An 11,769-nucleotide genomic window follows, 5' to 3' on the forward strand; every position below is an offset into this window, starting at 1 on the left:
AGCAATTTTGCAGACAGCTTAACTCGAAGCATAAAAAAAGAAGTTTTGATAAGTCATTTTGGTACTCAATATATTTGTTAACACGCATCTCTACTTTGGAAATCCGTTGTATGATATTTACATGGAGTTCACATTATTCATAAGTCTCGTTTATTAAATTATTACAGTATTACATGTATTAGTCCCAATTATTGACCCAAACAAAAATTATTAACTGCTTGTGAAGTCACCGTAACCAAAAATTAAAACAGATAGGTGACACAATGATGATTAAAAACTCTTGGACCTCGATTTAGAAACGCTAGTCCTGGTGCTAAAACGGATAGGTTTATGAACACTGAGTAATAATTACAAGAAAATTTACTTAGCATGATTCATTATCTCTCAAAGTACAAAAGCGCAAATTAAAGGCCTTTAAACAATTATAAGAACATAGTCGAGGACCGAAATAGGGATTTTAATGCACACACCTAACACAAGGCTATATTATAAATCTTTGGAAAGGTGTTTTATCGTACTTTTAGAATTGCTTGGTCGTACAAATGGGAAGTGGTCACAATTTTTTAAAACTTAAAGAAAAATTTCGTTTAAAGACAAACTCTATTTTAAAATTATATCAACATCGTTATTTGATCAAGTCAAATGTAACCGTATTTCATTTTTAAAGTTACCTTCCAACAGTTCTCTAGAATTTAAGACAGAACGCATAATTTTGTAAAAAAAAACTACATTTTTGGGGATTTCCATATCAAACTACCTGCATTCGTTCTTGCCTTTTAAACATTAAAGACCTATGTTTTCGTCACAAAAACATATTTCACTATTTTTGTAACCTAAGATCGTGGTTGATTCGCCCCTATATTGCCTTAAAAAGTTATTCAAGTGCTTACTTTTACGTATTACAATTGAAGTAACGAGTTTATTATATCCAACGCAAAGTTACGGAGTTTTGATGTTTTTGATCCGTTCATGTACCAACCCGGTCGTCCGTCCGTCTGTCCATCCGTCTGCCCGTGCGTCAGTCATACCGTCTTGTAGCCTACGCATTTCCTTCGTTTTCTACCGATTTATCTCAGACTTCGATGACTGATTGTTGCAAAACTATTTTAACGTTTTCCACAGACATCAATTAATAGGCAATATTTACTTGGGTAAATAAGGATTGGATTTTTTTCTAAGGTGTGTAAATGTATGCGCGTTGGGTATTGTGAGCTTGCTCACTAAATTACTTTAAGTTGGTCCCCTTTCAGTTAGACAAACATATAAATATGAATATCTTTGTCGAAAGCTAAATCAACATAGAAAAAAGATGATGGCCACTGGCAACTTAAGCATATCGAACCAAAATACTTAACCTGACCCAGACCTGTATTGATGTCTTACACAAGAGTATGAATCCTCGTACGGCGCAGGTGAATTGTTTTCCTGAAAGCGTTTGGTAAACGGTAGTGGCTGAATATAAATATGAATAAGCTAACAGATATCAAAAGATACCCCCATTTCCCTATGATGACATAAAACGCGACAGACTATAAAAGCCACCAAGCCGCAGAATGTGTAACAAAAATCAGAGGGTCCATCCTATATGACCTGTTGATGTGAACCAATGCAAGCAATTGCATGTACAGATATTGTTTACATCTCTGCTCGCATATATCAACACACCATTTAGGTCAGCTATCATCTAACCTCGTCATATGAAGCATGAATTCTATGAAAGTGTAAGGTCTCAAGATATAGTGCAGTTGCAAAGCGATGTCAATGGAAAGAATGAATAAAGGCTTTGTATGCAATGACAAAATGCATTCGGACAATTTGAAAGCTGAATTTGGCCTTATATATTCAAAAGGAAATCAAATGAATGTTCCGACATTGCTGTGAATTTTATCATCAAAAAGACATGAAATAAACATTGTCGATAAGGAAGGCAATAATTCTACAGATTCATCAGTATCATTTTGTTCATAGTAGGATATTTATTGAAGAACAGCATTCTTAATTTCGCGTTTTAGAGCTGGGGTTATAAATACAGTTTATTTTGTTCGTTGGTTTGATCTTTTTGTGAAGATGACACAGAAAACAGGCAGCCTTTTTTCCAGATAGGCGCTCGCAAATAATACCACATTTAAAAAGGCACTGAATGCAGTATTGAATGAGTGTAGATTTGAAAAAGCAAATTTCACAATTTAATACTATAACAATTAGACATTATTGGTTTCATTTCATTCCTAAAACATATTTGATTGTTATTATCTTCTAAATTACAAGCAATACGCTGTCGTTACCATCATCACACATCCACAAAAGATTTAGATAGCCAAAAAGCATACTTTATTGTTATTGTAAAAAAACATCGCGTTTAAGATTCATTGGTATGGACATATTTTGGTGAAGACGTACACACGCCAGGACTTTAAAAAAGGCGTTAATTATCCAAGTCGTTTCTTTAGATTTGGCCAAAATGTCATTTTCAATCATTTTATCGTAGGAGAACATTTCCATCTATGCTTTTGTGACTAGTGTCGTGCTGTATCATTGTTATTATTACCAGATGATATTCACTTACAATATGATGTCAAAGTAGATACTACTAAACTAACCGTTGTAAAAATTAATTAACTGATCACAATTGCTATTGTTGATGCACTAAATGGTCAGTTTATAACATTGAATGACAACATCATTTTAAAAAAACACAGTTTCCTGTTCGTCTACAACTTGAACAATTAAACAAAAGCAATTTGTTTTTTATTCATAAACTTTAGGCAAGATTATACTTAGACGTTTTTAGGATGATTTTTCGATTTGCTCTCCAAATTGCAAAAGCTATATTGTGATGAAAAACGAATGGTAAACGCATTTTGCATCTGTGGCAACATCCTTTCGGCTCCTGCGTATGGAGTGTTCATATCACAACTCATACGTTATGCCAGAGCTTGCCGAAACTACGCAGACTTTTTGTATCGCGCTAGAACTCTAACAAATAGGCTTCTGGAACAGGGTTATGTTGCTACAAGATTGATTGTTTGTTGGGGTTTAACGTCCGAGCAGCAATATTTCAGCTATATTCAGACAATGAAAATGAAATGGATGATAAAATGAACATGAAATAAAAAAAAAAGGATGGGTCACAAGGATAATAGGGTCGACAAATTTTGATTGCCACTGGAAAAAGGGGGATGGGTAAGGTCGGGCAATTTAGCCTCCTGTGGCGGAGCGCAAAGGTTCCTACTCCTATCGAATACCACAGAAGGGTCCTTTAACGTGCGAGGAACGTGGCATCTTTCCCAACACGGTGCACCACTATGGTTTGTGGACAGGTTTTCCGTATTATAGCCTGACAACCCCAGCATGTAACACGCCAGGGGTACCCCATTCCACCACCTGGGGCACACATCCCAGTTGCTCTGTGGGCAGAGCGCGTAGCCCCCGGCTAGGTTTCTGAGCACTATTTAGTCGCCTTTTACGACAAGCTTAGCGCTGCTGCAGGCCTATTCTTTCAATACCCGGACCTGCACGGGGCCCTACAAGATTGAAGTCATCACTAAAGAAGTTTTATGGTCGTTATCATGAGCTCGTGGATCGTTATGGTGTATCCATCAGCACCATGAAAACTGATTTATTCAACGGGTCATAGTTTTCCTTCCCTCGTTTGTCTACACCGGACTTGAATTTTTATGAGCAACTCGGCGGGTGTTTCTAGAAAAGCAGAGGACGCTTACCCTACCGGTGCACCTGGTCCATGCTCCCAGTTTTTAGTTGAGTCCAAGTTGCTCATTTGTTTTTGTTACTTTGTATGTGTGATTTTGGTTGTTTTGTGTTCTTTGTTGTGTATGTCTGTTTTCCATGTCTGGTTTTTGTCCCTGGATTACATTCATTTGATTACCGCTATAACCTTGGTTCCCTTGATTACTCTTGCATTTATATTAATGATCAATTCAAACGTAATGTTTTTGTTTAAGGGTGACATATGAATAAGTCAAAATGTGCAACTTCCTTATTAAGATAACACAATATATCATATATTTAGGTAAAAATATACATTTTGTATATGCATTTTAAGTGTTTAAATCCTATATCGTTTACCCTAAATCGCATTTCCCTTTATCGCACCCATAGACCTATATTGCATATCAATATGTTTTTTTACTTTTTATCATAACTTCTATTAAACATTGTATTTCATTATTTCATTTGCAATTTTACACATGTAAATGTGAATCAAATACATTATTTCATATGATACACACTTTAATGACGATATAATGGCTAAGTACTGGATGAAGAATAAAAAAATGATACCAGATATTTATAGCTGATCTTTAGGTGGTTTGTGAATGCAAATTCATTTTGACATCAATTCATTCGATGAAGGTATAGAAATATCATATATATTTAATAACCGTTACATTCCATATGATATCATATAAAAAGCAATACAGCTACTAATTTACACATTATGAATTTCAACATATGTTTTTATATGATTTAAAATATATGGAAACATAATTATGCTTAGGACTGATATCGAAATAAATGCGTTTGTGTAAATAAAAATACATGGAAATAACTGTTTAATAAATTATATGAAAACTATACCTTTTTCATAATTCCTATGTGAAAAAGATAATTACCTGAAGTTTTTTTTTACCTTCTCATGGATTAATTTTTTGTTCTTTTCACATGTCTTTCAGGGCGGTCCTAAGCATGTGGAAAACAAATGAGAAAAAATTGTTTTTTCAGGTGTTTTCAAAACATATCAAAAAAACATGTTGTAATTTCTGCTCTGTAGAATTGGTAGCAGATATTCAATGGCTAGCTCCATATTATCTATCTAATTAAATTGATTAAAACTTTTTATAATTATTGAGGCCACAATTATTTTAATAAAAAGTGCAGTTTGGCAATACTTTGAACCAGATACAAAAAAGCTGCATAAAATATGAAGTGGTTAAAGGGCGAAGTGTAAGAATGCATTTGTTAGGCGGTCGAAATGAAAACGAAATGGAATCTGGATCGTTTTATACCGTCTATCTTTAAATCAGAACGAGGTCATAAATGAGTTAAATGTTTAAATGATTTTTCAATTCATTACACTTATTTTTCATTATTTTCTTCACGTTCACTCCAAATAATGATAAATAATAGAGTAGTATAAAATAAAGACCTCTGACTACATATTGGGGATAAATGTAGCTTATCAGCCTTTTGAATGTAAAAACGAGGTCAGTTTTTATAGTCAGATATGGAAATTATATCAACACTAAGTGCAATCTGTTTACTTTCTCTGTTTCTGTATGCAAAAGGAAGTAACCATGAGAAACGGCTGCTGGAAGGTGATACGTTATCACCAAGACTCCAACAGCTTGAGTTGACGATGCAAACTCTGCAGGCCAAGGTTGAAGAGAAAGATAACTACATTTCTTCGTTACAGAACTCTGTTATTCAACTCCATAATATTGTAAGTTGAGAATATTTTTTGTAAATAACAAAACATATTTAGACATAACAAACCAAGTGATCTAGTAGTCATAAATGTATTTATCTTTTCTATGTATTAGTTTCTTTTTATCTGAAAACCAGACTCTTTTCACTGTTCATTATGTTAAGAAGAAAACAACTGTCGTCAAGAAGTTCTTTTTTTTTTTGGTCGAAATAGGTCGTACATGTAGTTATCGTAAAGCATTCACTCGTATTTCGAAACTAATTAAAAGTTTATTCTGGCTTTCTAAGCTGTATGTTTGATATATATTACAAATAACTTCTTAAATGTACTTATTTACCTATCAGCCTATCACACACACTTATAAACGTATTTTTCAAGGATTGTCTGGACGATTAAGTCAACAAAAAGGGAGAAATTACTCAAGTACCTATTCATGATATTTACACTAGTATTTAACTATTCACAAAATCATCGTTAAAATTACAAGACATTAAAGAAGACCTTTTAACATGGCCAAGTTAACTTTGTAGTCGGTGAATCTGGAAGTAAGTACAGCAGTTTAGATGTGTAATAGTCTATTGTTATATATATATATATACAACCTCTCTCCTTTTATAAATGTAAATATTCTCTCCTGATAAGATAAGTCGTCAAGTAGGAATCCTATGTCGAAGGAGTATGAATCTATATTACGCTGTTATCAAAATACCAAGTACCTTTGATAAGTAGTAATTGTAACAAAAACGGTTCATGCTAACGAAAAGGCAAACGGTGGTTCTTAATACTTTTGAAGGTGAACACCCAGTCCGCCCAAATCAATAATCAGTCTGCCCAAATCAGCCACCAAGCCGTTCAACTCGTCGATTTGGAAAAAAAAGGTAGTATTAATTTTGTTATTATCTTATGATTTCTTCGTATTCAGTAGGTTAACAGATCACAATACATGTGCATAAATGTATGATTCTTGTTTTCATCGAGGCTAATGTGCGACTATATACATAGTATTAGTAATTCATCGTGCAATTAAAGGGTATAGAATCTTATAGAACAATTCTAAATACATTGCTAAAAAAAATTATAATTCATATTAAAGCATGTGATTCGAAGTTCGAAAATACTTACAAGTACTTAGTGTACAAAAGTATTTTGTAAAATTTCAGGTAAAGCGTATTAAGATACTCAAGGCCCTTCTACATTTCGTGTATTAGTTTAAAAGGCAAAAGAATGGGAATAACATACAAGAAAAACATCCAACATCTATTCAGATTGGCGAGAAATGATTCGAATTATCATTGGAGGAGCATAGAAAAGAAAGTATGACTGCGCAAGCGAGCAAGTAAATGTGTGAGATGTAGACTAACTATCTTAATCAAAATAAGTTTCTTTTTTTTTTTCAGTCAACACAAAGAAACAAGGATGTAAGTATTTGTAGTAGAATCGAAAGTTGTTGATTCAAAACTCTTATAAAAAGCGCATGCCATGCTATATTTAAAGTGTAACATTTACTGTCTGTCAAACCTACAACAAAAGTATTGACACCAATACTCAAATAGGTAAAATATGCATTCAAATTTTAACATTTATGATTGTTTCATAACTGTGGACCCTACATTGCTTTAGAGCTGTTTGTAAACCCAGCGGTGATGTTTATTTTATTTTCATAGTTTACGAATATAAGAACTTGGATTAGTTTGTATAAAATGTCCAGGTATTTTAGGATTACAAGCTATTTCAGCACGTGTAGTTCAAAATTTTTTTCACCTTTAAAATCATAATCATTTGGAAAAACAATCTTTCGAAGATTTCCAGAGATCATTCAGAACATTTTGGAAACAAAATTAAAGCCTTATCGAATCCATGCGATTTCACTGTATCAAACATGTGTCATAGTTTTCAATTACCTTTTTGTCTACCCTGGACTTGACTTTTTATGAGCAACTCGGCGGGCGGGTGTTTCCATAAAAGCAGAGGACGCTTACCTTACCGGTGCACTTATCAATGCTCTCAATTTTTAGTCCGTGTTGCTCATTGACTTTTGCTTTTGTTCCTTTGTATGTATAATTCTTTTGTTCCTTTGTATGTATAATTTTGGTTATTTTATGTTCTTTGTTGTGTTTGTCTGCTTTCCATGTCTGGCCCTTCTCCTTTGATTGCATTCTTTTTTACTTCGGCTAGAATCTTAGTTCCCTTGGTAACTATATAACAACAATTAAAGAATATCTTTTGATTGAAGGTCAAACAGGATCTCATGTTTTGGGCGATAGTAAAGGTCATGCGACGAGAATGGACGTAGCCGTTACCTTTAATCAACCTTTTAGCGAACCACCCAAAGTGGTATGGGGAACCAGTGGTCTTGACATTGACCACCTTCACAACACAAGATATTCATCATCCATTTCAAATGTAAATGAGAAGGGATTTGTGTTTCACTCGAACACATGGTCTGATACAGGACTTTACCAACTGATCGTCCAGTGGATGGCTTGTCCTGCGCATATATAAATAAATATATACTTCGTTAATAACTTTATATATTCATAATTCAGACCATAATGAAATATGCAATATTTGAAAACAACAGAATTTTTTTTTCTTTTATCACTCTTATTTAATTTAGGATCAAACAAATACAACTTCCAAAAAATAAGTTTCTCAACAGAGTACAAAGAGTAAGAGATGATTATTTCTTTCTAACATACTACACAGCAGGGTCTGTTCGATTGATTCATTGATTGATTGAATGTTGGGGTTTAACGCCCGAGCAGCAATATTTCAGCTATATTCAGGCGATGAACATGAAAGGGATGTCATAATGAACATGAAATGATGATGATGAAATGAGAAAAAGGGATGGGACAAGAGGATCATAGGGTCGACAAATTTTGATTGCCACTAGAAATAGGGAGATGGGTAGGGTCGGTCAATTTAGCCTCCTGTGGCGGAGCCCTATGGTTCGTACTCCCATTAAATACCACAGCAGGGTTCTTTAACGTGCAAGGAACGTGGCATCTTTCCCAACACGTTGCACCACTATAGTTTGCGGTCAGATTTTCCGTATTATAGCCTGACAACCCCAGCATGTAACACGCCAAGGGTACCCCATTCCACCACCTGGGACACACATCCCAGTTGTTCTGTGGGCAGAACGCCTAGCCCCCGGCTAGGTTCCTGAGCACTATTTAGTCGCCTTTAACGACAAGCAAGCATTGCTGCAGGCCTATTCTTTTGACACCCATACATACACTTGGCAGGGTCTGTTCGATAGGTCAATCACTCTTGTCCTTAAATGCATGAAATATCTTCCGTAGGATATTTAACAATTACTAACTAAGAGTCACCAGAAATAAAAATGAAACCTTCTCAAAAGATTATGATAAAATCAACTATTAATGTATATACATTTACAAAATCGTACAAAAAATCAATATAACAGTCGAGCCTCCTACAACCGAACCCGAGATAACCAAAGAATCCGTCTAAAAAACCATCTCTTGAGGTACTTACATGTCAATGCAAACATTTTAAAACATCAATATGATCTCGTGGAAGGTGAAACCTTAACCTTAAATGCTCGCTTAAGAAACATATGAACTCTAATACCTAAGTCCTCAAGATTAAAGTCATCACTACAGAAGTTTTATAGTTTTCCTTTCCTCGTTTGTCTACCACGGACTTTTTATGAGCAACTCGGCGGGTGTTTCTAGAAAAGCAGAGGACGCTTACCCTACCGGTGCACCTGGTCCTTGCTCCCATTTATTATTGGAGTCCGAGTTGCTGATTTGCTTTTGTTATTTTGTATGTATGATTTTAGTTACTTTATGTTCTTTGTTGTGTATGTCTGTTTTCCATGTCTGATCCATGTCCCTGGATTACATTCCTTTGATTACCGCTATAACCTTGGTTCCCTTGATTACTCTTTATGTTCGTCTTCATGAATTTGTGGATCGTTATGGTGTATCCATTTGCACCGTGAAAACTGATTTATTCAACGGGTCATAGTTTTCCTTTCCTCATTTGTCTACCCCGGACTTGACTTTTTATGAGCAACTCGGCGGGTGTTTTTGGAAAAGCAGAGGGAGGACGCTTATCCTACCAGTGCACCTGGTCCATGCTCCCAGGTTTTAGTTGAGTCCGAGTTGCTCATTTGCTTTTGTTACTTTGTATGTAGGATTTTAGTCTCTTTATGTTCTTTGTTGTGTGTGTCTGTTTTCCATGTCTGGTGTTTGTCCCTGGATTACATTCTTTTGATTACCGCTATAACCTTGGTTTCCTTGATTACTCTTCCATTTATAAAAATTGTCAATCCTGTTACTATCAACTTCCAAAATGATAAGAGAGTAATCAAGGAAACCAAGATTCTATCGGAAATCAATAGAATGTAATCAATGAACAAAGACCAGACATGGAAAACAGGCAAACACAACAAATTAAAGAATATAAAATACATAAAAAGTAACAAAAGTAAGTGAGCAACTCGGACTCAACTAAAAACTGGGATGATGGACTTGAGGTACCGGTAGAGTAAGTGTCCTCTGCTTTTCTAGAAACACCCGCCGAGTTGCTAAAAAAATCAAGTCCGGTGTTAATGATAGAGGAGAGGAAAACTATGACACGTTGAACAAATCAGTTTTCATGGCGCAGATGGAGACATCGTAACGATCCACGAGTTCATGATGACGACCATAAAACTTCTGTAGTGATGACCACAATCTTGTAGCAATATTACCCTGTAAGTTGACAATTCTGAATGAAAAGTCATCACTTTTGTTATAAAGTTTGGTCAATAGTTTTCCTTTCCCATCGATTTCTAAGAGAAGGTCAAGATATGATAGACGGCTTTGTTTTGTTTTTGTTTAGTTTTGTCCTATTGTGTTATTATTGTCTATTTTTATGGTCTAAAATATGCATGTGCCGGAATGTCCGGCTTTGGAAAGAAACTGTGGGTTGTAATGGCCCAAATGTCTTTGGGTCGAATTTCCCGGTATTGATAAGCTAATTACGTCATTTTTGTCAACTTTAAGTCCCCCCATCTTGGAAAAATCTAAGATTCGATTTGTATTTAATCATCGACCCTAGCTTATGTTTCTAGACTGGTGTGATTCTGAGTTGCATTTATCAATTACACGAGACGAAGCTGCCATCATACTATATTTGAGCTCCCAATTTTATATGCCAAGACCGGGTTCTATTTTATGTTGTGTCTTTGTTTAAATTTTATCAAACTATACCTCGAAAATACAGTGAAGGTCTTAGATTCATATAAATCCATCTTGTGATTTATTGTGCTTCTCTTAGAAACGATTTGTTCTTCTTCTGTATTGAATCGCAGTTCATGATTAAAACTCTGTAAAGATCTTTCAAAACTTGATCTATTGCATGAATTTTGGCCGTAAAAAATTCTAATTTCGAAAACTATGTTCAAAATATCTTACCAAAAGAACTTGAACTTACTAAGTCCTATAATATTGGTTGTCGTACACTTTTATGATTTAGATATTTCACTAGAAAAATGTAACATTCAAACCACAATTTATGACAAAAGAGAGGATTTTGATTTTCCTATTGTTAATTTCCCATTCCTAAATGACGATATTCCTGAAGCATCCTCTTATGGAATTTATATTTCACAACTGGTTGACTCTCATTTATGATAAAGTGTCAGTTCCATAAGATAAATATTTTGCACCAGGGGAATCAAAATCACAATATTCTAAAAAAAAACATTTACTAAGTTTTTTCACCGTTACAAAATTTTGAAACAAAAGCATAATAGCACTTGCAGGTTTTTAGTTAAAAATGGTATTGCTAACCCTGTTTTCACGGAAATATAGCCTAAGAAGCACATTCTTTCATACAAAGCCCTTTTGGTTTATCGATTGCTTTTAAAGTATTTATTGGTAAAGGATACCATTATCTGCTTGATGGCAAATGTCATTTAGAGAACATGATGGCGACTGTAAAAAATATATATATTTCGACAAAAACTATATATTATACTTAAAGAAAAATTAAAGGTTCAAATGTCAATAAGAAGACATTTGTTTTGAGGTACATACTTTGTAGATGTAAGACCTAAAACCAATGGATGGCTTTTTGTGTTCGCGTTAAAACGGAAGAGAACCAACAGTTATTCCTAAAGAACAATAAATCATACTATAAATAAGAAAGATGTTTTTTTCCAAAAACCAAAATTTCATAACTCGTTATTTTATTAGGCTCAAATAAGATTTAGTACTACCGTTGACATCAATCTGTTATCTGTTCTGTGCTAGATTTGACAGACAACACCAATTCTAAATAAGATCAAGTTTAGTTGAACATTT

The 11,769-nt window shown here is 34.4% G+C and overlaps 1 protein-coding gene across 1 annotated transcript; it reads left to right on the top strand.

The window, feature by feature from the left end:
- The first annotated feature begins 5,207 nt into the window (after nucleotides 1-5,207).
- On the top strand, nucleotides 5,208-7,971 carry LOC148619091 (uncharacterized). The gene is made up of 4 exons (XM_088578630.1): nucleotides 5,208-5,461; nucleotides 6,240-6,324; nucleotides 6,844-6,864; nucleotides 7,680-7,971. Exons 1-4 carry the CDS (start codon nucleotides 5,246-5,248, stop codon nucleotides 7,946-7,948), a joined length of 591 nt encoding a protein of 196 aa, XP_088434756.1. The 5' UTR covers nucleotides 5,208-5,245; the 3' UTR covers nucleotides 7,949-7,971.
- Nucleotides 7,972-11,769: the final 3,798 nt, after the last annotated feature.

Source organism: Perna viridis, chromosome 4, assembly GCF_037379345.1.
Source record: "Perna viridis isolate PV_CMFRI_1.1 ecotype Kerala chromosome 4, ASM3737934v1, whole genome shotgun sequence".
Lineage (NCBI taxonomy): Eukaryota > Metazoa > Mollusca > Bivalvia > Mytilida > Mytilidae > Perna > Perna viridis.

What these genes read in the sequence shown, in the direction of transcription:
- LOC148619091 (XM_088578630.1), top strand. Translation starts at nt 5,246, where the DNA reads ATGGAAATTATATCAACACTAAGTGCAATCTGTTTACTTTCTCTGTTT. An exon ending in CGTCGATTTGGAAAAAAAAG is followed by an intron (nt 6,325 to 6,843) that starts GTAGTATTAATT and finishes TTTTTTTTTCAG; the next exon opens with TCAACACAAAGAAACAAGGA. An exon ending in CAACACAAAGAAACAAGGAT is followed by an intron (nt 6,865 to 7,679) that starts GTAAGTATTTGT and finishes TTTTGATTGAAG; the next exon opens with GTCAAACAGGATCTCATGTT.